At 50.3% G+C, this 25713-nt stretch overlaps 1 protein-coding gene across 9 annotated transcripts in view; it reads left to right on the plus strand.

Annotated features, from left to right (window-relative positions):
- nr1h3 (nuclear receptor subfamily 1, group H, member 3) overlaps nt 1-25713 on the plus strand; it is a 376600-nt gene that overhangs the window by 337573 nt on the left and 13314 nt on the right. For 8 of the 9 annotated variants that reach the window (XM_072518739.1, XM_072518740.1, XM_072518743.1 and 5 more), the window contains 3 exons: nt 5555-5734; nt 23888-23987; nt 24566-24679. In XM_072518739.1, the coding sequence (XP_072374840.1) occupies nt 5555-5734; nt 23888-23987; nt 24566-24679 (394 nt within the window). The remainder of the gene's footprint in view (nt 1-5554; nt 5735-23887; nt 23988-24565; nt 24680-25713) is intronic. The other variant, XM_072518741.1, reaches the window with a different exon arrangement.

Consider the following 25713-nt stretch of genomic DNA (forward strand, 5'->3'; position numbering starts at 1 on the left):
GGAGGGTTGGGAGGAGGGCTATAATGTAGTTATTGAAGTTACATTCCAGCGCCTGTTCAGGTACACTGAGGGAGAATTCAGAATGTCCAAATTACCTAACAGCACGTCTTTCAGGACTTGTGGGAGGAAACTGGAGCAGCCAGAAGAAACCTGGAAGATCCTCCAGGTACTCCGGTTTCCTCACGGAATCCAAAGATGTGCAGGTTAGGTGGATTGGCCATGCTAAATCTACATTTAATGGTCCCGCTAAGGTGCCCCAGCTGGGGAGGATCTTCGTCCGCTCATCACAGGAATCAGTATTCGACAAAGTCCACGGGGAGATCAGTCAGTGATACCCCATGGTCCTCGTGAGGGTTATCACAAGCACATATTAAGTTAGAGGTAAAAAGGTATGTTATAAGAGGTGTCTTAAAGGAAATGATAGGAATTAGGAACAGAAATAGGCCAATCAGTCCCTTGAGCCGGCTCCATCATTGAATTAGTTCATGGCTGAGCTTCACCTCAAAGTCAGCCTCCTCCACTATTCCCATATCCCTTGATGTCATTGGTATCTAGAAATATATCGGTCTTTGTTTTGCGCATACTCGATGACTGAGTTTCCATAGCCCCCAGGGGTAGTGAATTCCTCTAAGTGGCGAAACCCCTACTCATCCCAGCCCTACATTGTTTCGCCTTTATTCTGAGACTGTCTCCCCAGTACAGGGAGGGCATTCCAGCGCTTGGGGCCAAGGCAACTAAAGTTACCAGTGGTGGACCAAATACAATTGGGGATGCACAAGAGACCAGAATTAGACGAGTGCAGATATTCTGGAGGGCTGTGATGATGGAGGTGGTCACAGAGATAGAGAAAGGCTAAGCTCTGGAGGGATTTGAATAGGAGGGTCAGAATTTGAAAATGAAGACTTGGCATGACAATGCCGGCCAGTGAACAGCGGGGTGATGGGGTACAGGACTTGCTGAAAGTTTAGACAGGGGCAGCACATTTGAATGACCTCATGTTTGCAGGAGGGTGGGGGAGTCAGTTAGTTTAATTGGCTGGATGACTGGTTTGTGATGCAGAGCGATGCCAACAGTGTGTCCTCCTAATTTCCCGCTTCAGTACCTCCCTCCTTTCTTTATACGGTGTCAAGTTTCTTGAGTGTTGTTGGAGCTGCACTCATCCAGGCAAGTGGGGAGTATTCCATTACACTCCTGACTTGTCCCTTGTTGATGGTGGACAGGCTTTGAGGAGTCAGGAAATGAGTTACTCGCTGCAGGATTCCTGGCGTCTGACCTGCTCTTGTAGCCATAGTATTTATATGGCTATTCCAGTTCAGTTTCTGGTCAATGGTAACTTCCAGGATGTTGATTTTGGGGGATTCAGTGATGGTAATGCCATTGAATGCAAGGGGCAGTGGTTAGATCCCCTCTTGTTGGAGATGGTAATTTCCAGGCACTTGTGTGGCGCGAACGGTACTTGCCACTTGTCAGCCCAAGCCTGGATATTGTCCAGATCTTGTTGCATTTGGACATGGGCTGCTTCATTGTCTGAGGAGTCGCGAATGGTGCTGAACATTGTGCAGTCATCCGCAAACATCCCCACTTCTGACTTTATAATTGAAGGGAGGTCATTAATGAAGCAGCTGAAGATCATTGGGCTTAGGAATTATGAAGATTGTTCTGGAAAAGGACAAGGATGGACCTTAAATCAAAGTTCTAAACTGAGGGAAGACCAATTTTAATAAGGTCAGATATGATTTGGCCAGAGTGGACTGGGAGTAGACACTTTTAGGTAAATGTATGACAGAACAGTGGGGAGCATTCAAGAAGGAAATAGGCAGAGTACAACATGTTCCAATCAATAAAAAGGGTAGGACCAACAAATCCAGTGAACCCTGGATATCGAGGGATATTCAGCATTGGATAAGGAGACAAAGGGAGGCTTATGGCAGATTTTGAGGGCTCAAAACAGCAGAAGACCAAGGGGCATATAGAATGTACAAGAGGGAACTTAAGGAAATTAGGAGAGCAAAAAGGAGACATGAAAGGATACTGGCAGGTTAAGTAAGGAAAATCCTACGTTGTTGTACAACTATATTAAGGGTAAAACGATAACTGGGGAAAGAGTAGGGTTCATTAAGGACCACAGTGGTAATTTGTGTGTGGAGCCAGAGGAAGTAGGTAGGGTTCTGAATGAATACTTTCTGTCAGTGTTCACTCGTCAGAGGGATGGTGTGGGTATAGAAATCAGGGAAAAGGACTGTGATAAAATTAAAGAAATTAACATAGACAGAGAGGAGGTTCTGAGTGGTCTGGCAGGATTAAAAGTAGACAAATCTGAGTGGCCTGGCAGGCTTAAAAGTAGACAAATCTGAGTGGCCTGGCAGGCTTAAAAGTAGACAAATCTGAGTGGCCTGGCAGGCTTAAAAGTAGACAAATATTCAGGGCCAGATGAAATGTATCCCAGACTGTTGAGTGAGACAAGGCAGGAAATAGCATAGCAGAAGCGCTGGCAATAATTTTCAATTCCTCTCTGGCCACAGGAGAGGTACCAGAGGACTGGAGGAAAGCCAATGTGGTACCATTTTTCAAGAAGGGAGGAAGGGATAAACCAGGAAACTACAGGCCAGTCAGTCTATCCTCAGTGTGGGGATACTATTGGAAGCAATTCTGAGAGACAGAATGAATCTGCATTCAGAGAAGCAGGGATTAATCAGGAACAGTCAGCATGGTTTTGTTCAGAGGGGGTCGTGTCTGACCAGCTTGATTGAATTTCTTGAAGAGGTGACCAGGTGTGTAGATGAGGGAAATGTATTTGACGTAATCTATTTGGACTTCAGCAAGGCTATTGATATATCACTCATGGGAGATTGATAGTGAAGGCCAGAGCCCATGGAATCCAAGGAAATTTGGCAAATTGGATCCAAAATTAGTTGAGTGGCAGGAAGCAGAAGGTGACGACCGAGGGGTGTTTTTCTGACTGGAAGCCTATGTCCAGTGGGGTCCAGTTGGGATCAGTGTTGAGACTCTTGCTGTTTGTTGTTTATATAAATGATTTAGATATGAATGTAGGAGGGTTGATCAGTAAGCTTGTTGAAGATCCAAAAATTGGTGCGGTGGTAAATAGCGAGGAAGATAGGCTTAGATTACAGGAGGATATAGACGGGCTGGTCAGATGGGCAGATCAGTGGCAAATGGAATTCAATCCGCATAAGTGTGAGGTGATACACTTAGGTAGGCCAAATGGCAGGACCCTGCAAGCACCGAGGGTCAGAGGGACCTTGGTGTACATGTACACCGGTCCCATAAGGTAGCAGGGCAGGTGGATACAGTGTTTGAGAAGACTTATGGTATACTTGCCTTTATTAGCCAAGGCATAAAGTTTAAGAGCAGGAAGATTATGCTGGAACTGTATAAAACATTGGTTCGGCCAGAGCTTGAAAATTGTATGCAGTTCTGGAGAGAACTTGGATAGACTGGGGTTGTTTTCCTTGGAGCAGAGGAGACTGAGGGGGGACATGATTGGGATGTATAAAATTATGAGGGGCATAGAGTAGACAGGAAGAAACCTTTCCCCTTGGGGTCAATGGCCAGTGGGCACAGATTTAAGGTAAGGGGCAGGAGGTTTAGAGGGGATGTGAGGAGAAACTTTTTAACCAGAGGATGGTGGGAGTTTGGAACTCGCTGCCTGAAAGGGTGGTGGAGGCAGAGACCCTCATAACATTTAAGAAGTATTTAGATATGCATTTGCAAGTGCTGGAAAATAGGATCAGAATAGTCAGGTGGTTGTTTTTGACCGGCGCAGACGAGATGGGCTTTTAAAGTCTTTCATCCTACCTGTAAAGCATACAAATGTGCTGAATAAATTGCATTATTTGGAGTTACTTCTAGAGCAGAAATATCACACACAACAAAAAGCAATTTGGCATTTTGCCCATTGACCAATTGACAGGCTCTAACCTCTAACCATCTGGAGTGAATTGTTTGCACAAACCACCCATGCCAGGTCAGTTGTCAACTTTTTGGAAATTATTTTATGGGATGTTGGTATCGCTGCCTCAGCCAGCATTCATTGTCCATCCCTAATTGCCCTTCAGAATGTGGTGGTGAGCTGCCTTCTTGATTCGCTGCAGTCCATTTGGTGTAGGTACACCCAGAGTGCTGTTAGGGAGGGAGTTCCAGGAGTTAGACCCAGTGACAGTGAAGGAACGGCGATATATTTCCAAGTCAGGGTGGTGAGTGACTGGGAGGGGAACCTCCAGGTGGTGGTGTTCCCGGGTATCTGTTGCCTTTGCCCTTCTAGATGGTAGAGGCCATGAGTTTGGCCTTGCAGTTTGGCTGATCATAAGACCATGCGAAACAGGAACAGGAGTAGGCCATTCGGCCCCTTGAACCTACTCTGCCATTTAATAGGATCATGGCTGATCTGACTTTCCTCATGTCCACTTTCCTGCCCTTCCCTCGTAGCCCGTCATTCTCTTACTCATCAAGAATCTATCTATCTCAGCCTTAAATATACACAAGGACTCTTTGTCTACAGCTCTCTGTGACAAGGAGTTCCAAAGACTATTAGCCCTCTGAGAGAAGAAATTCCTCCTCATCTCAGTCTCAAATGAGCACTGCTTTATTTTGAGACTATGCCCTCTGATCCTGGACTCTCCCATGAGGGGAAACACCCTCTCAGCATTTACCCTGTCAAGCCCTTGAAGAATCCTGTATGTTTCAGTGAGACCACCTCCCATTCTTCTAAATTCCAATCAGTCGAGTCCCAACCTGTTCAACCTTTGCTCATAAAACAATCCCTCCATACTGGGAATCATCTGAGTGAACCTTCTCTGGACTGCCTCCAATGAAATAATGGTTGGAGTTCTCCTCCTGTTCACAGGCGGTGGGATTGTCCGATTTTGCTGGCATCGCACCCCTGCTCCGGGTTTCCCAGTGGCCTGGGAGGGGGCTTCAATAGGAAACCCCATTGACAGCGGCGGGAGAAGAGAATCCCGCTGCCAGTGAACTGCGCCCCACCTCCCACCGCAATGAGGGTGTAGGAAATTGATTGGGAGTTGGAGGGATGGTGAGAAGATCAATAGTTCAGGACTCTCACGGCAAGAGTTCTACAAACTGGGCCACAGCTGCCAAATGCTGTTTGATATGCCATACTCTTTGTCTCCACATGACAATCTCCTTGATTCCTACCTTTCCCTTGACTACCTTTTCATTATTTGTATGTTTATAAATACTTTTGAGTTCCCTTTTTAGTTAGCCTCAAACCTATTCTCGTGCTCTCTCTTTGCCTGTCTTTTCAGATCATGGGGACATCGCATATTTAGCTTGGTTCTCTACACAATTATTAACCTTGACAGTTCTCATCCCATCTCTTTTTCATTGTAACAGTACCCAGACAGCTCTATCTTTAAGATACATATTCCTTTTCAACACATTGAAAGTTGCCTTCTTTTAGTTGTGTGTATTTACATTTGATTTTAATTTGTCCTTTTCTGTAACTGCTCCAAACCTATATCCTACATCCTCTATCCTACTGATGAGGTCAGCATTCTTTGCAACCTTTCTCCCATAGCCTTGGCCGCAGAGTGTTGATTCACACAATCGAGAGATGAGGCAGCAGAGATTTGCACACTTCACTGAACTGGCAATCATCTCCGTTCAGGAAATAGTTGACTTTGCAAAGCAGCTGCCAGGGTTCCTGGATCTCACCCGAGAAGATCAGATCGCTCTACTCAAGACTTCCACCATTGAGGTACGATTCCAACTCCAGGACAACAGCACATGAGAGCTGGGCTTTGAGATGTCCCAATTTGTGGAGGATTCTCAAAATGCTTCAGTTTGCAAATCCATTCAATTACATCCAGAATGTCACAGAACAGTCAAAGGAATTCTACATTAGGTTACGTGCAGGTTGGGTGGATTGGCCATGCTAAATTATCCCTTAGTGTAAAGAGGTTAGGTGGGGTTACTGGGTTACAGGGATAGGTGGTGGTCTGGGCTTAAGTAGGGTGCTCTTTCCAAGGGTCGGTGCAGACGCGATGGGCCGAACAGCCTCCTTCTGCACTGTACGGATTACTAGATTAACAATATAACTGGCAGCTGACATGTCGATGTTTTCGAACCATTTATTGTGAATGGAACATGACCCTGGGTGAGTGTATTTAACATTAGCTAATTAGTGGGTCCGAGATTGAGTGTGTGACTTTGATACTGGCTTTATCACAGTATTCATAATGTGGCTGAATGTTTAACACAGGGTGTCAGACACCGAGCACCATCAGAAGTGTGTTTAAACTGAGATTGACTCTGAATCCTGTCACAATGCCATGTGCTTAATACTGAGATTGACACTGAATCCTGTCACAATGCCGTGTGCTTAATACTGAGATTGACACTGAATCCAGTCACAATGCCATGTGCTTAATACTAAGATTGACACTGAATCCCGTCACAATGGCATGTGCTTAATACTGAGATTGACACTGAATCCTGTCACAATGCCATGTGCTTAATACTGAGATTGTCACTGAATCCTGTCACAATGCCGTGTGCTTAATACTGAGATTGACACTGAATCCTGTCACAATGCCATGTGCTTAATACTGAGATTGACACTGAATCCTGTCACAATGCCATGTGTTTAATACTGAGATTGTCACTGAATCCTGCCACAATGCCGTGTGCTTAATATTGAGATTGTCACTGAATCCTGTCACAATGCCGTGTGCTTAATACTGAGATTGTCAATGAATCCTGTCACAATGCCATGTGCTTAATACTGAGATTGTCAATGAATCCTGTCACAATGTCGTGTGTTAATACTGAGATCGACACTGAATCCTGTCACACCACCATGTGCTTAATACTGAGATTGACACTGAATCCTGTCACAATGCCGTGTGCTTAATACTGAGATTGACACTGAATCCTGTCACAATGCCATGTGCTTAATACTGAGATTGACACTGAATCCCGTCACAATGCCATGTGTTAATACTGAGATTGACACTGAATCCCGTCACAATGCCATGTGCTTAATACTGAGATTGACACTGAATCCTGTCACAATGCCATGTGCTTAATACTGAGATTGTTACTGAATCCTGTCACAATGCCGTGTGCTTAATACTGAGATTGACACTGAATCCTGTCACAATGCCATGTGCTTAATACTGAGATTGACACTGAATACTGTCACAATGCCATGTGTTTAATACTGAGATTCTCACTGAATCCTGCCACAATGCCGTGTGCTTAATACTGAGATTGTCACTGAATCCTGTCACAATGCCGTGTGCTTAATACTGAGATTGTCAATGAATCCTGTCACAATGCCATGTGCTTAATACTGAGATTGACACTGAATCCTGTCACAATGCCTTGTGCTTAATACTGAGATTGACACTGAATCCTGTCACAATGCCATGCGCTTAATACTAAGATTGACACTGAATCCCGTCACAATGCCATGTGCTTAATACTGAGATTGACACTGAATCCTGTCACAATGCCATGTGCTTAATACTGAGATTGTCACTGAATCCTGTCACAATGCCGTGTGCTTAATACTGAGATTGACACTGAATCCTGTCACAATGCCATGTGCTTAATACTGAGATTGACACTGAATCCTGTCACAATGCCATGTGTTTAATACTGAGATTGTCACTGAATCCTGCCACAATGCCGTGTGCTTAATACTGAGATTGTCACTGAATCCTGTCACAATGCCGTGTGCTTAATACTGAGATTGTCAATGAATCCTGTCACAATGCCATGTGCTTAATACTGAGATTGTCAATGAATCCTGTCACAATGTCATGTGTTAATACTGAGATCGACACTGAATCCTGTCACACCACCATGTGCTTAATACTGAGATTGACACTGAATCCTGTCACAATGCCGTGTGCTTAATACTGAGATTGACACTGAATCCTGTCACAATGCCATGTGCTTAATACTGAGATTGACACTGAATCCCGTCACAATGCCATGTGTTAATACTGAGATTGACACTGAATCCCGTCACAATGCCATGTGCTTAATACTGAGATTGACACTGAATCCTGTCACAATGCCATGTGCTTAATACTGAGATTGTTACTGAGTCCTGTCACAATGCCGTGTGCTTAATACTGAGATTGACACTGAATCCTGTCACAATGCCATGTGCTTAATACTGAGATTGACACTGAATCCTGTCACAATGCCATGTGTTTAATACTGAGATTCTCACTGAATCCTGCCACAATGCCGTGTGCTTAATACTGAGATTGACACTGAATCCTGTCACAATAACATGTGCTTAATACTGAGATTGTCAATGAATCCTGTCACAATGCCATGTGTTAATACTGAGATTGACACTGAATCCTATCACAATGCCATGTGTTAACACTGAGATCGACATTGAATCCTGTCACAATGCCATGTGCTTAATACTGAGATTGACACTGAATCCTGTCACAATGCCATGTGCTTAATACTGAGATTGACACTGAATCCTGTCACAATACCATGCGTTAATACTGAGATTGACACTGAATTCGGACACAATGGGCACGATTTAACCAAACCATTTCGAAGTGTGGTAGCGACCAGGAATTGCCGCGAGCTCCCCGACATTCGGCCCAGCGAGGCGGTCTCTGTTATAAAACGTTAATTGGCCCACTTAACGAGGCCCCACGGGATTCACGCAGCAAATCACTGTTCACCGGTTAATTTGCCCACTTGCCAGCCCCCTGCTAACCAGTGATAGCAGCACTTAAACCGCTCCTGCACAGCCAATCTGCTCGCAGCCATGCTGCCACGGAGACCAGCCCATGCTTTGGTAACCAGGACCGGCACCCAGTGTCACAGGAAGGTCAACAACCTCCAGCGGGCTGCTCGGGTGAGTTTGCACCGAACCACGACAGCACGCTGCCTGCCTTCATACTACCCCCCCTACCCCGTACTCTCCCCTCCTCCCCCCAGAAGGCCCATTTCTCCAAGCTCCCTCCCCTGCGAGTAACCATGTGTGCGGCTAACAAGCTGGGCCCGCGCAGGAGAAGTTGGCCCATAACCCACGGGAGAATATCAGAGTACTCACCCCGATGAGGAACCTGCCCTAGAGGTTGTGGAATGGCCGAGGACAGAGCAGTGACCAACATAGAGGTCAGCAAACAGTGCAGAGGTGAGGATCAACCGCCCCCACCCAGGTGACCTCCAACTGTAAGTTGTTAATGCCATACAGACTGACCCATCCCTCTCACTGGCATCATGTCCATTCTTCCGCAGGACGTGCAGCCGACGGTGCCGGCTCACACGGGGTCAGGGGTGCCCCCACCGCCATGTCTCCCAGTGAACATCTCGGAGGACAGCTCCGAGGATGCCACCATAATAGTCGCAGCACAGATGTCATGCCCACTCTCCACCAGCGCAGATACACACATCTCGGTGGGTGAAAGTAGTCATAGAATCTTTGGACGGGATTCTCCCGCAATTGCCGGAGCCAAGAACAGCACGAACCACTCTGGCGTCGGGCCAACCGGAAGTTGCGGATTCCTCCGCACTTCCGGGGTATACGCCAGCACCGGATGCCGGCGCGAGTTGGTGCATACGCAGAACCGCCGGTGTGGTTCCGCACATGCGCAGACCGGCCGGCGTGTTCCTGCGCATGCGCAGGGGGTTCTTCTCCACGCCGGCCATGGTGGAGCCCTACAGAGGCCGGCGCTGAAGGAAGGTGTGCCCCCACGGTACAGGCCCGCCTGCAGATCGGTAGGCCCCGATCACGGGCCAGGCCACCGTGGAGCCCCCACCGGGGCCGGATCCCTCTGCGTCCCCCCGAGGACTCCACTAGACGGCCGACCAGCCAAGTCCCGCCCTGTGGGACAATGTCCATTTCACACTGGCGGGACTGGCCAGAAACTGACAGCCGCTCGGCCCATCAGGGCCCGGAGAAATGCTGCCTACAACCCCCGACTGGCGAAGCCCTGCCCCCACCTGAAAACCGCGCCGGAGAATACGGCAGCCGGCGTCGGAGCGGCGGGGCGGGATTCACGCCGCCCCCGGAGATTCTCCGACCCGACGGGGGGTCGGAGAATCCCGGCCATAGAATTTACAGTTCAGTAGGAGCCCATTCGGCCCATCGAGTCTGCACCAGCCCTTGGAAAGAGCATCCTACTTAAGCCCACGCCTGCACCTTATCCCCGTATCTCAGTAACCCCACTTAACATTTTTGGACACTTAGGGCAATTTATCATGGCCAATCCATCTAACCTGCACGTCTTTGGACTGTGGGAGGAAACCGGAGCACCCGGAGGAAACCCACGCACACACGGGGAGAACGTGCAGACTCTGTGATGTACTGTCAATTACCACGAGACGAGAATGGTGGGACAATCGAGGCTTTATTGCACAAGATGTTGTGCCTCCTGCAGCTGGAACCAGAATGGGAGCAGACACTTTTATACGCCGCCTGCTGGGAGGAGCCAGCACGCGGGGATTTACTGTTGAACCTGTAATACAGTGGCAGTACCGTAATACATGCAATGTTACTGATGGTGTTTACCACATTCACCCCTGTTTAAAAAAGAGTCCGGCGGGGGTGAAGAAAAACATTACAGATTGAGTCTGTCGGGGGCTCTGACCCTCCTCTGCGATCGTCTCAGCCCTGGTGGTGATGTGGGCGCCGTCTTGGTCACCTGTGACTCCGGGAGCGTGTTGTCCTCGTCTTCGTCACCCCTGAGTGGATCCAGTGGGAGGACGGATCCTCCTGGGGCGGGGGCTGCGGTGAGGTTTGCTGGGGGGAGGGGGAGTGGCACAGGGGTGAATGAGGCAACCTGGGGGGGGGCAGTGTCAGGTCGGGGGTCGTGGGTGGGGACCCAGCGGGTGCCAGGTCCCGGAGGGAGACTGTGTCCTGTTGCCCGTCGGGGTGTCCCACGTAGGTGTACTGCGGGTTTGCATGGAAGAGGTGGACTTTCTCAACCGAGGGATCCGATTTATGGCCCCGCACATGTTTCCGGAAGAGGACGGGCCCAGGAACTGTCAGCCATGTTGGGAGCGAGACCCCAGAGGTGGGGAATGCAATGACACATTCGTGAGGGGTCTCATTTGTGGCGGTGCAGAGCAGCGATTGGATGGAGTGGAGCGCGTCGGGGAGGGCCTCCTGCCAGCTGGAGACCGGGAGATTTATAGACCGAAAGGCCAGCAGGACAACCTTCCAGACCGTCCTGTTTTCCCACTCCACCTGCCCGTTTCCCCGAGGGTTGTAGCTGGTCATCCTGCTCGAGGCGATGCCTTTGCTGAGCAGGAACTGGCGCAGCTCATCACTCATGAAAGAGGATCCCCGATCACTGTGGATGTAGGTGGGGAAACTGAACAGAGTGAAGATGCTGTGCATGGCTTTGATGACCATGGCAGACGTCATGTCAGGGCACGGGATGGCAACTGGGAGTACTCATCAATTTCGTTGAGGAAGTACACGTTGCGGTCGGTGGAGTGGAGGGGCCCTTTGAAGTCCATGCTGAGGCACTCAAAGGGGTGGGAGGCCTTCACCAGGTGCGCTTGATCTGGCCGGTAGAAGTGCGGCTTGCACTCCGCGCAGACCTGGCAGTCTCTGGTGACGGTCCTGACCTCCTCAATGGAGTAGGGCAGGTTGCGGGCCTTGACAAAATGGAAGAACCGGGTGGCAGAGGTCATAGTGGAGAGCCCGGAGTCAGTCTACCTGTGCGCTGGCACATGTACCGTGGGACAGGGCATCAGGGGGTTCATTGAGCTTCCCCGGGCGATACAATATTTCATAGTTATAGGTGGAGAGCTCGATCCTCCACCTCAAGCCCGCTGTGTATTATTAAACATGAAAGCAACCGACCGTTGGTCAGTGAGGAGAGTGAATCTCCTGCCGGCCAGGTAATGCCTCCAATGTCGCACAGCTTCCACAATGGCTTGGGCCTCCTTTTCGACAGAGGAGTGCCGGATTTCGGAGGCATGGAGGGTGTGGGAAAAGAAAGCCACGGGTCTGCCCGCCTGGTTGAGGGTGGCGGCCAGAGCCACGTCCGATGCATCGCTCTCCACCTGAAAGGGGAGAGTCTCGTTGACCGCGTGCATCGTGGCCTTGGCGATGTCTGCCTTGATGTGGTTGAAGGTCCGGCAGGCCTCAGCCATCAGCGGAAAAACTGTGGACTTGATAAGTGGGCGGGCCTTGTCCGCATAGTTAGGGACCCAGTGGGCGTAATACGAGAAAAACCCCAGGCATCGTTTCAGGGCCTTGGGGCAGTGGGGGAGGGGGAGTTCCAGGAGGGGGCGCATGCGGCGGGATCGGGCCCTAGGACTCCATTTTCCACAACATAGCCAAGGATGGCTAAGCGGTTGGTGCGGAAAACGCATTTCTCCTTATTGTAGGTGAGGTTAAGGAGTTTGTCTGTATGGAGGAATTTTTGGAGGTTTGCGTCGTGGTCCTGCTGATCGTGGCCGCAGATGGTGACGTTATCTAGGTACAGGAAGGTGGCCCACAGCCCATACTGGTCAACCATTCGGTCCATCTCTCGCTGGAAGACCGAGACCCCATTGGTGACGTCGGAGGGAACTCTAAGGAAGTGATAGAGGCGGCCATCTGCTTCGAACGCAGTGTATTGGCGGTCCTCCGGGCGGATGGGGAGCTGGTGGTAGGCGGACTTCAAGTCAACTTTGGAGAAGGCTTGCTACTGCGCAATCTGATTGACCATGTCAGATATGCATGGGAGCGGGTACGCGTCGAGCTGCGTGTACCGGTTGATGGTCTGACTGTAGTCAATGACCATCCTGTGCTTCTCCCCAGTCTTCACTACCACCACTTGAGCTCCCCAGGGGCTGTTGCTGGCCTCAATGATCCTCTCCCGCAGAAGCCGTTGGACCTCCGACCCGATGAAGGTTCTGTCCTGGGCACTGTACCGTCTGCTCCAAGTGGCGACGGGTTTGCAGTCCGGGGTGAGGTTCGCAAACAGGGAAGGTGGATCGACCTTAAGGGTCGTGAGGCCGCAGACGGTGAGGGGGGCAGGGGTCGGCCGAATTTCAAAGTATGGTTTTGGAGGTGGCATTGGAAACCAAGGCCTAGTAACAGGGCAGCGCAGAGATGGGGGAGGATGTAGAGCATGAAGTTGCTGAACTCTACGCCCTGAATGGTGAGGGTCGCGATACAGTACCCCCGGATTTCAACGGAATGGGATCCGGAGGCTGGGGAGATTTTCTGGGTGACGGGGAGTACCGGGAGGGAGCAGCGCCTTACAGTAGCAGGGTGGATGAAACTCTCTGTTCTCCCAAAGTCAAAGAGGCAGGCCGTCTCATGCCCGTTGATCTTCACCGTTGTCGTAGCAGTCGCGAGGTTGCGGGGCCGAGACTGATCCAGGGTGATGGAGGCGAGCTGCGGAAGGTGCTGGGAGGTCCCGGGCTGATCAGCAGTGGCGGAGGTATCAGCAGGCAGCGAACGACCAGACGAGCAGGGGCCCTGAGGCGCGGTCCAAAATGGCGCCGAAGATGGCGGCGCCCATGGGGTGCACATGGCGGGCGGCATCAAAGATGACGGCGCCCACGGGCCTCACGTGGCTTGTGGTGGAGAAGATGGCGGCGCCCCTGGATCACACGTGGGGGGTGTAGTAATGCCGGGCCTGGAAACAGCAGCGACCGACCGGGCCTGGCAAATGGAAACAAAGTGGCCCTTCTTTGCACACCCGTTGCAGGTCGCGCTCCGCGCCGGGCAGCGCTGCCTGGGATGTTTGCTCTGGCCACAAAAATAACAATTGGGCCCCCCGGAGTTGGTTGGCTGCCGCGCGGCACAGGCCTGCGGTGAGCTGGAGTCGGCAGCTGTTGGGGCCCACGATGCCCACGAGGGTGCCGCGCGGTCGGGGATGTAGGCCTCCAGATTACGGGAGGCCACTTCTAGTGAGTTGGCAAGCTGCCTAGTCTCCGCAAGATCGAGCGTACCCCCTTCCAATAATCGCTGGCGAACGTACGTAGACTTCATGCCCGTAACATAAGCGTCATTGATTAAACGTTCGGTGTGTTGGATTGCCGAAACTGCCTGGCAGTCACAGTTCTTACCGAGAATCTGTAGGGCCTGCAAGAAATCGTCCAGAGTCTCCCCCGGGAGTTGCCGTCTCGTGGCCAGGAGGTGCCTGGCGTACACTTGATTCACCGACTTAACGTAATGTCCCTTCAGGAGCGTCATCGCTTCTGCGTAGGTAGGCGCATCCCGGATGAGGGGGAAAATTTCAGGGCTCACCCGTGAGTAGAGGACCTGGAGCTTCTGTGGGTCCGAGAGTTTTTCAGTGGCTGCTCTGAGGTAGCCTTCAAAGCAGGCTAGCCAGTGCTCGAAGGCGGACGTGGCGTTGGCTGCGTGAGGGCTCAGCTGCAGGCGATCAGGCTTAAGATGTTCATCTTTTAAAATCTTGTGTAATAAATTGATGTACCGTCAATTACCCCGAGACGAGAAGGGTGAAACAATCTAGGCTTTATTGAACAAGATGTTGTGCCTCCCGCAGCTGGAACCAGAATGGGAGCAGCGCAGGAGAGCTTACACTTTTATACGCTGCCTGCTGGGAGGAGCTAGCAGGTGGGGATTTACTGTTGTACCTGTAATACACAGGCAGTACCGTAATACATGCACTGTTACTAGTGGTGTTTACCACACTCTGCACAGACAGTGACCCAAGCCGGGAATCAAACCTGGGTCCCTGGAGCTGTAAAGCAACTGTGCGAACCATTGTGCTACCATGCTGCCCGGTTTAGACAGGTCTCTGTCGATGGGTTTCTGGGGCGCATTCTGGTGAGCATCACACAGTTGCAGATGTACATCAGCTGGGGGCAGGAACATCTAGGGGAGACAGCAGTCAGAGGTCTACACAATCCCAGGATCCAGCTGGGCCCCAGGCTGATGCCAAGCCTCTGGTACAGGTTTACCTGGAGCTGATGCAGACTATAGGGAGCGGCTGTGATATTCAGATGGGAATGTCAGCCACACTCCAGCAGGTCCATAGCTGAATGGAGAAATGCCAGAGGCTATGGGTACAGGAGATGATGTTGCAATGCGTGGCACCGAGGCCAACACTGCTCGAGGGCCAGCCGCAGTGGAGAGTCTGGTGCATGCCATCAGCAGAATGAGTGGAGGTGTCCAAGGCACGGAGCAGTCAGTGCCATGGCTGAGCGGTTCGACATGTCCCAGTCGCTGGGGGATGTCACCCAGTACCAAGTGGACCTTGATGAGGTGCTGCAGGGCATGTCACAGTCTCAGGTGGGCATTGCTGAGGCACTCCAGAGCTTGTCGCCGTCTCAGGTGGACATCGCTGAGGCACTCCAGAGTTTGTCCCAGTCAATGAGGAGCATCTCCGAAGACGTCGGCACCATGCTGCAGACACTGTGGAGCCGCCAAGACTTGCGGAGCCAGATGACTCGGGGCAACCAGGGCTCAATCCAGCTGCCCCTCCGTCCCTATGTGAACCCCAGGGCCCTATGGGCACCGACCAGGAGGAGGGGCCGCTGGGTATCGACAAGGAGCCGTCCTACAGCTCCCCTGTGTTCCATCCCCCTGACAACGGCGCGTCTCGCAGCCAGCACCTGGTACAGTGCGGCACGGTGGGCATGTGCCGTCAGCAGGTGCACTGGGGCCCTTCGACCCCAGAGCCCCGAGACGACACCTGCCAGAGGCACGAGGGCCATGGGACATGGTAGGCAGCAGGCTGCCTCCACCTCTGATGTGGGGGCACACCTAGGGATCGATTCCCTGGTGTCCATGACCATCAGGGAATAAACAGATTAATTGGTTCCTATCCTGCTCAGGAACTACATAAAGGGTGGCCTTTAACACCACACCGTCATGTGTGGTCAGCGTATTTCTGAACCTCTCGTAGGAGGCTGGAAGCTTCCCTTTCACGATCTCAGTGAGAGCGCTATCCTGCTTCTGGGCCTCTACTAGATCTTCGATCCTAGTCTGCGTGACCTGAACTGCACTCACTGGCGCACTCACTGGCGCGCTTGCGGGGGGCTTCCAAAAATACCCATGCCTGGATCCTGCCTTAGCCAGTGCGTCGGCTTTTACATTTCCAGGGGGGGAGGAACGATGGTGGCTGCGGACTTTTATAATGCCAAAAGTCTTGTCCTGGGCTTTTTGTAGAATATGGCGGAGTAATGGGGCTGAGGGGAGGGGTTTCCCATCCGCGGAAACAAATCCTCTTGTTTCCCACAGGGGCAGAAATTCTGTGAGGCTGTTGCAGACATATAGGCTGTCTGAGTATATGTCTGCTGGGCTGGGGAAGGAATCTGGGTGCCCTACAATGTACGCGATGGCCGCAAGCTCTGCTGCCTGTGCGCCTACGTGTCCAGGGAGTTTTAATGCTATCTCCTCGAGGGCGCGTCCCTGCACGTCCTCCACATAAATCCCGCAACCTGTTATGCGTTGCTCATCTAAGACTGTGGAAGATCCATCCACATAAATCTTAATGGGGTCACATGTGTCCGGGTGAGGGGGGCTCTGAGATGGATTTGCTAATTTTCTGGGGGGTGTTTTAGCTATAAAGGGGCCTGGGTTGTGGTGGGGAGAGATGATTTCCCACTCATGGGGGGTTCCGGGGTACTGTAAATTGTCCGCTAAGTAGGTGTGGGTCTTTGTCCGTTTTACTGTGATGTCCCGTCCTGGCAAGAGAAGGGTCCACCTAGCAGCGCTGATTTAGCTGACGGTACCGTCTTTAAGTCGTCCGTCCAGTAAAAGTTGGGTGGGGGTGTGTTCGGTCAAGATGGTGATGGGGTTCAGTCCGGTGATATAGGAAAAGTACTGGACTGCCCAGAAAACTGCGAGCAGGTGCCTCTCACAGGCTGAAAATCCCTGCTCCACAGCATCTAAAATCCGGGAGGCATAAGCCACGGGTCTTAGCTGGTCGTGCCGTTCCTGCAGGAGTACGGCTGAAAGGGTGCGGTCTGTGGTCGCTACCTCTATGGCGTAAGGGGAAAGCGGGTCTGGAACTTGTAGTGTGGGGGCAGCTATGAGTGCCTATTTTAATGATTCCACAGCATCCGTATGCTGCGGAAGCCACTCCCAGGGGGTTCCTTTCTTTAGGAGGCCTGAGAGGGGCGCTGCCTTGCTGGCGAAACCGTCGATGTGGTTTCGACAGTAGCCAACCAGTCCTAAAAACGACCGGAGGGCTGAAACGTTCTGGGGAAGGGGCAATTTAGCGATCGAGTCGATTCTTTTGTGCTCGATCTCGCATTTGCCGTGTGTGATAATAGTACCCAAATATACCACTTTTTCTTCCAATATCTGGGCCTTTTTGGGGTTTACTTTACATCCAATTGACTGTAACAATTCCAGGAGTTCGGACAGAAGCTCAATGTGCTCTTCCTTAGGGTCTGTCTGCAGTAGTAGATGGTCTACATACTGTACCAGGCATTCGGGGCGAGAAAATTTTGCTAGTCCATTTGCCAGCTGTCGGTGGAAAATGGAGGGGGAGTTGTGGAAGCCTTGTGGCAGGCATGTCCACGTGTACTGCTGTGCTCTGAAAGTGAAGGCAAATTTATACTGGCACGCCTTTGCCAATGGAATAGACCAGAATCCATTACTGACGTCCGAAACCGTGAAATATCGGGCATGGAGTCCCTGTTTGAGCATGGTCTCGGGACTTGTTGCTACGGTGGGGGCTGCTGCGGGGGTGACTTTATTGAGTTCCCGATAATCAATGGTCAAGCGCCATGATCCGTCGGGCTTCCTTACTGGCCAAATCGGGGCATTATTAGTTGAGGTTACCGATCTTAGTACGCCCTGCTCTAATAAGCTCTCTATAACCTTTAGGATTTCTCCCTCTGCTTTTTGGGGGAATCCTTACTGCTTTTGGGGTCTAGGGTCCGGTCCTGTTATTTGTACGGAGGCAGTCATCCGTCTACAGTCGTGCTTGTGGGTCACGAATGCTGCCCTGTTCTTTTGCAGGACTGCCCTAACCTGTCGGTCCGTGCTGAGTGTGGTGGGGTTGAACCAAAACTCGCCTACTGCGCTAATTTTGTTCATGTAGTCCCCTATGTTGAGCGTTGCGGGGGCTCTAGCGGATTTTTCCATCTTCCAGACACACTGGTTGACTGGATCGAAAGATAGGTGGTGGGAATTAATAAAGTCGATTCCCAGAATGTGTTCTGCTGTGTGGGGCAGGTCGACTAAAACTATGGGGTGTTTTGTGGTAATGTTTCCTATTTGGATGGGTACAGGGGCTGTGATGTGTCCCTGCTGTGAGTGGCCTGTAAAGCCGCTGAGGGTGATAGTGGCTGTAGTGGGCCACGTGTCCTGACAAAGGGTGGAGGAATTTAAGGTGGTGTGGGACCCTCCTGTGTCCCAAAGAAACTCGATAGGCTGTCCCCGAATTTTCGCTGCGACTACGGGTCGTCCTGACCTATCCCAAAGGCTATCGCAGACCCAACTGAGGGAGCCTGTACACCGTCAGTCCGTTCCGGTCAAGTCCGTCTGATCCGAACGGGCGCTAATGCTATGTATGGGCTCTGCCTTTTTCTTACTCAGAGTGCCTGTCTGTTGGGCTCTCGGTGGCTTTTTAGGGGCATTGCATTCTTTGGCAAAATGTCCCAACTGTCCGCAATTGTAGCATTCTTGCGGCTTTGTTGGGGGGCTGTTCTTTCCCTCATTTACCCAGGCGGGGTTGTGAGGTGTGGCTTTTACTGCCTGCATGTCTGCGGCGGCTTGCTTTTCCTCTGTGGTTTTAGCGGCGGGTCGATTGTGAACAGAATGCTCCCAAACGCAGGACAATCTTTTAACCACACACTTCTCGTTATGAGCCTCCTCCGAGGGATCATAACTACTACAGGCATTCTGTCCTGCTTCTGTGGCATGGGAGATAAGGGTGCGGGTCCATTTGGCCATATTGTCTGGGGACAAATGGGCACGGTCTACGCTTCCAAAAACGGCTTCAAAGTGAATCCACAAGCGTCCTGCGAACGCTGTGGGGTGTTCAGACTTCTTCTGCCTGCACTTATTTAGGCCATCTACAGGGTCACCCCGGTTATACCCGATCGCATCCAGGATCGCGGTATGCATTTCTGCAAGGGTGCCTCCTCCTACGTTCTGTGGGTCGGGAAGGGCTGCTGCTACCGATGGGTCTAAACTTAGAACCATGAGCTTTACATGCTCTCTCTCATCCAGGCCGTACATGGTCGCCTGATGTTTGACGGTGGCAAAGAAATGGTGTGGGTCTGAAGCGGGGAGGAGCGGTGTGATTTTCGCACACGCGTCCCGTAATTGGGTCACTGTGAGGGGGTGGAATATAGGAATTCCGCCTCGTCTGATGTGGCTGTGCGGTGGGTTGTTACAGGGTTCATGGGAGCCTGAACTACCTGTTGTGCGGGGGGTGGGGGTGCTTTTCTCCTTTGGGGCTTTCCCTGCGCACATGTTCCCTGAACATATCTCTGCGCTGTTTCCTGCAATTCTTCCCAATCAGGGCCGTCTTCCTGTTCTAAACTTTCCCCAAAGGTTTCTTGGAATCCCTTTTGGACAGAAAGCAGTGATTGCAGGTCTGCAATTTGCTTCCGGTACTTCGCATGGTCTATGGTACTCTGCCTTTGTTCCGTGGCTGCAGCGTGGAGCGCTCTCAAGGCTGCCTTGAGATCACTACATTGCTTCTGTAGCGTCTCCACCTGCTTCTCTGTCTCTTTCTTTACCAGGACTGCACGCTGCGTGTCCTGATAGGCCTTTTCGTACTGGGATTGGAAACTGCTTAAAAGCGCCAGACAAGACTGGTGACCGCGTTTGGCGTCAGCCACCTCTTCGTCCTTTGCTGCCAATTTCCTCCTTAACTCTAACTTCTCTTTCTCCACCTCGCATACATTGACTTTACTCATGCGATGTATGCCCTCTACTTCTTTGTGGAGCATCCTGATGACCTCCTCTGTGCCTCGCAATTGTGCCAGACAGGACACAATTGCCATCGGCTTGCGAGCTTTTGTTAAATTATTTTTGTGGATTTCACTCATGTTCTCCCACCAAGTATGCCCTATACTTCCGGGACCTGAGTCGTCATTATTACAGAAATCATTCCACATGGGCCATCCTTTGCCCTTGAGGTATTTCCGAATTTCCTCTTCCCAAGTGGGGCACTGTCCCACTCTACTGCTGCTGGTCGCTGCGACCGCAAATTCCTCGGGGCTCATGAGGCGTTGCATTGCCTGCATGGCCATCTCTCCTATCTGCTTGCTTCGGTTACATTTGGAACAGGGGGCTAAGGTAGTGTCGTAGATGCGGGTACAGCTTGCGCTAATTTCTGAAAATACAGACTTCTGACAGTTTTGACGCAACAAAAATCTATCAGTTTTACCTTATAGCCCTGTTAGTTTTGCATGCATACACACACTTCCGAATTGTGAATTATTAATCAGAACCGCTTGAACACTTGTGGGTTTTTTTGTTTCCAATTGGATTCTAAATCAAATTTCTTGGATTCTCCCGGAGTGGTTTTCCACTTCTAGATCGGGTCCCGTCAGGATGTCGCCAAAATGTTGCTCTTATTAGCCTTAGTTTTATTAGCTCTAATTCTGTCACCTTTGCTCACGAGTCGCCAGGTATCTTTCTGATACCGCCACGTGGTCCAAGCTCTAGTAATGATTGATAATACAGCACACCGCTTAGTAAATGTTAAATCAACGATCATTTATTATATACAGCAATAAATACTGACACAATAATACTACCTACCACTATTACCTACCACTAAAGGCCAATACTTAACTTTGGTGATGGCCCACCAGGTCAGGGAAACGAATGGCTTTATCGAATTGGGTCTGGCCTGCGGGATTCAAAAAGGCTGGTACGGGTCGATAGTCTGGGACACCGATCAGGTAGCGATCGCTGGAGTAAGACTTACTTGTTCTTTCGTCGAAGGGTCTCGGAGGTTGCGAGTAGGAGAAGAAGGGTCGATCTGAACTTGGCCCCTATCTTTATAGTTCCCAGGGGCTTCCCGCCTCTCGGGGCGGACCTGGACCCTGGTCCCAAGTGATTGGACTTGGTCCCAATCACTGGATTCGATATGCTCCAATAATGGGCCGATTCCTTGATCGAGGGGTGGTCGTTCACCTTTCTCTGTCTCGGCCACTGCTGGCGCCGAGAGGTCTGGATCGGCTTTCAATTGCTAATTTGTTGCAATTGTTCCCGGGGATAGCCGATTAAACTGCAGATGGCTGGGTTAATGTGCTGCTAATGGTCGCAGGTATCGATCTGGGCCGACTTCTCCAGAGCCGAATACACTGTTCTGTCTGCAGCTGTCCGTTTGTGCCCTGTTGGCTGATTTTCCCATCAGCCTTTTCAGTTCACCATTTTACATTGGGGTTTGACCAAATTAATCGGGAATCAGCCGTTTTAGGTGGCTACAACACACCCACACTCTGGCCCTTGGAATGGATCACACAGTACAAAGATTGGCATGGAGGACCTGCGGGCACTGCGACACCCACCCCGATGGCAGCCCACCCTGGCCGAGGCTGACCCCCTCCTGGGCTGTTTGCGGGTGAGTGAAGATGGCTGCTGGCCTGCTCAGATCCCCACCGCAGCCATTCTGCCAGCTTCACGGCGGTTAGATCACGGGGAGCTGTTAGATAGGGGTGATAGGTTAGATAGGTTAGATAGGGCTCTCATTAATTGTACGCAGTTTAGGCTTACGTGGTGATTATTCGTTTGGCGAGGTCCTTGTTATGCAAATGTGAGCGGGTCAATTTGATCGCAACCAGGTCGCCGCCTGGTGTGGTTCTCAACTCCGGCATCTCCCACGGTTTAATGGCCTCATCGCACTCTCGCTTAAGCACAATACGGCCATTAAATCGTGCCCAATGTTGTGTGTTTAATACTGAGATTGGCACTGAATCCTGTCACAATCAGTGGGAATCTCCATTCCTGAGACTAAGTGTTGATGCCGGGGCAGGATTAGTGCAGCTCTATGACAGATAAACTGGTGCCCACCTGGACCGATTCACTGACCGTTAGGAGGCTGGCACTGGTGCCACGTGGAACACGATCGATTCCAATGAGAAACTCTGCCAGATTCGCCAGGTTCAGGATTGACACTCAGGAGGCAGACAAGCTGCACCTGCATATACACACTTAACTCCCCGCACACAACTCATCCCAGACAACAAGATGGCACTGGTTGTAGTGGAGCGCGCCCATCCTGTTGATGGGTTGGCTGGGGCCTGAGGCCACGTGAGGTGGTCTCAGGGTGACACCCAGACTACTGTGGCCCTAAGATCACAGCGGGCAGTCAGTGGGGTGCGCGGCTGCATGGCTGCCTTGCTGGCTGCGGCAATGGTATTCCATGCCCGTCCACCCCGACCCCACAGCCCACCTCTTGGCCACCCCCGCTACTCTCCCCGACCCTGGCAAAAAAACCCGGTCAGAGGCACAATTGTCAGCACTTTATGGCGATGTTGGACACTTTCCTTACCCCCTCTCACCCCCTCAGCAGTCACGGCACCAGACATTTGAAAGCACAAGTGAACCTCGCCATCAGGAACTACCCCTAGTGGAGACAGAGAATCGCGGAGGCTGCAGAGAATACTGGGTCAGGCCCGCTAATGATATGCAAACAGTGTTTACTGCACGTGCAAGTGGAACACATTGACACTGCTGTCGAGGCACCAGAGAATTGCAATATGGTGTGAACCGCGCGCCCGCCACGATTTCAACGTCAAAACCGATTCTCCGACCAATCACGTTTCGCAATTCCGGTGTCGGCCGACAGAGAATCTGCCTTGTGTTTAGCACTGAGATTGTTGCTGAATCATTATATTGTTGTTTTTGTTGTTGTTATATTGTTGTTATTTACAGCATAGGAGGCCATTCGGCCCATCGTTCTGCACCGGCTCCCAAAAGAGCAACCAAGCTAGTCCCATTGTCCAGCCCTATCTCCAAAGCCCTCTAAATTCATCACTTTCAAATATATATCCAGCTCTCTTTTGAAACCTCCTGTGGAATCCAGCTGCACCACTCTCCCAGGCAGCACATGCCAAACCCCAACAACTCTCTGAGTAAAGCAGTTTCTCCACATCTCACTCCTAGCTCTCTTGTTGACCATCATGAAATTGTGACCCCCAGTCACTGACATACCAACCAGTGCAAACAGAATATCCTTCTTTACCCTGTCAAAATTGTTCATCATTTTAAACATCTCAGTGAGGTCACCCCTTAATCTTCTCTGCTCCAAGGAGAACAAGCCCAATTTCTCCAATCTTTCCTTGTATCTAAAGTTCCTCATTCCTGGTAAATCTCCCCTGCACTCTCTCCAGGGCTTTAACATCCTTCCTTAAATAAGGTGCCCAGAACTAAACACAATACTCCAAATGTAGTCTGACCAATGATTTGTAGAGGTGTAGCACACTAAGATTGGCACTGAAATCTGTGTCATGTGTTTAACACTGAGATTGGCACTGAGATTGACACTGAATCCTGTGTCATGTGTTTAACACTGAGATTGGCACTGAGATTGACACTGAATCCTGTGTCATGTGTTTAACATTGAAATGAAATGAAATGAAAATCGCTTATTGTCACAAGTAGGCTTCAAATGAAGTTACTGTGAAAAGCCCCTAGTCGCCACATTCCGGCGCCTGTTTGGGGAGGCTGTTACGGGAACATTGAGATTGGCACTGAATCCTGTGTCATGTGTTTAACACTAAGATTGTCACCCATATTGGCACTGGGTTTATCACACTTTCCTCATTCGTGTCCTGCGATTCGAGGCTACGGGCCAAGTGCTGGCAAATGGGATTAGGATTGGCAGATCAGGTGCCTTTCATGCGGTGGTGGGGAGTTGATGGGTCGAACGGCCTTTTCTGCACGATACTTTTCTGTGATTCTGTGATGTACTCATGTTCCTAACATTTGTATTAGTCTTGTGATTTCATTTTCCAGTTTTTTGTTTAGATCATGCTGCTGGAAACGTCCCGAAGGTACGACCCACAAATGCAGGGCATCACCTTTCTGCCAGATTACAGTTACAACAGAGAGGACTTTGCGAGGGCGGGTGTGTGACACATCTTCTGGCTTATTCTCTCTCTTTATAGTGTCAACATGATGCATCATTGTTCGGTGACAGGAAATTCTCCAATGTAATGTCAGCATTGATTATAATCAGTTAATTAGACACTGAATGGCTTGTGAAAGACGATGCAATATTAACTTTTAAAAGATAATTATATAAATTCTGGAAAGGAAAACTTAAGGCGACCTGGGGAGTAAGTAGGGCAGTGGGACTAATTGGATAATTCCTTTCTGTGCTGTCTTACTGTATTCATTAAAGAAATGAGGTGCATCATTCAAAATCTGGCAATTGTTTTGAAGCTTTTAATTAACAATGCAATATAAATCAGGCTTTTAGTGAATGAAGAAACATGAAATCCCATCCCCAGCAGCCTGACCAAGTGCTGGGTTTAAAAGATTCTCCCAGAATACAAAGGAGCTGGAGGATAGACTTGTTCTCTGTAATTATCATATAATGGAGTCTGTGTAACAAGCCATTGGACTGTGCCAATGGATGGACTGTAAATGAGATCCATTCTAATATCAGTGTTTTTTCTTTCTCTCTTTCTTTGTGTTGCTCAGGACTGCAGTTTGAGTTTATCAATCCCATCTTTGAGTTTTCAAAGGGTATGAATGATCTGCACTTGGATGATGCTGAATACGCCCTCCTAATCGCCATAAATCTCTTCTCAGCAGGTATGGGCTCTTGTTCTGCTGGTCAATTAAAGAAACCCTTCACACTGGCTCCCTTCTTACCACATTGGAGTTCATGTATTGCGACAAAACTTATCTTTTCCTGGCGTTCTCAATGATGGGCCAATGCCAGTTCTGCTGGACTAAAGATTGCCCACAGTAGATCCTTCTGTCCCTGTTTTGATCTTTAGCCCATGATTTCTTCACGCGCAACACCCCATGTGTTTGGATGAGTGAGGTGTGGGCTACAAATGATGGGCGGCACGGTAGCATAGTGGGTAGCACTGTGGCTTCACACGCCAGGGTCCCAGGTTTGATTCCCGGCTCAGGTCACTGTCTGCGCGGATTCTGCACATTCTCCCCGTGTCTGCGTGGGTTTCCTCCAGGTGCTCCGGTTTCCTTCCACAAGTGCCGAAAGACGTGCTGTTAGGTAATATGAATTCTCCCTCTGTGCGCCCGAACAGGTGACGGAGTGTGGTCACTGTGGTGATATACATCACTGTAAGTACAAAAAGTACACTGTATGTACATACACTACACCTAGCTAGACACTAGAGGGAACACCAGAGACATGACACACAGGCAGTCAACCAATAGGTCAGTAAGATAGGACACGACCAATGGGCAGTCACGCTACACACATCACACCCACCACATGGATTGTAGCAGACTGGTTCGTCAGTCTGAGTAGCTATAGAAGGATTAACAGTAGCGTTGAATCCAAGTAGGAGAATTGTTAATAGTTTAATAAACGTGTTAAAGCTATCTCCAAGTCTGAACCTTCGTTTGTCAAGAGTGCACATCAAGGAAGCAGCTTATATTACATCAGGAGCATAACAAAACACTAGGGGCTTTTCACAGTAACTTCATTGCAGTGTTAGTGTAAGCCTACTTGTGACAATAAAGATTATTATTATTATTATTAAATGATAGATCAAACCTATAAAATTCTAACAGGACAAGACAGGGTAGATGCAGGAAGGATGTTCTCGATGGCGGGTGTGTCCAGAAACAGGAGTCACAGTCTGGGGATACGG

This window comes from Scyliorhinus torazame, chromosome 10, assembly GCF_047496885.1.
Source record: "Scyliorhinus torazame isolate Kashiwa2021f chromosome 10, sScyTor2.1, whole genome shotgun sequence".
Lineage (NCBI taxonomy): Eukaryota > Metazoa > Chordata > Chondrichthyes > Carcharhiniformes > Scyliorhinidae > Scyliorhinus > Scyliorhinus torazame.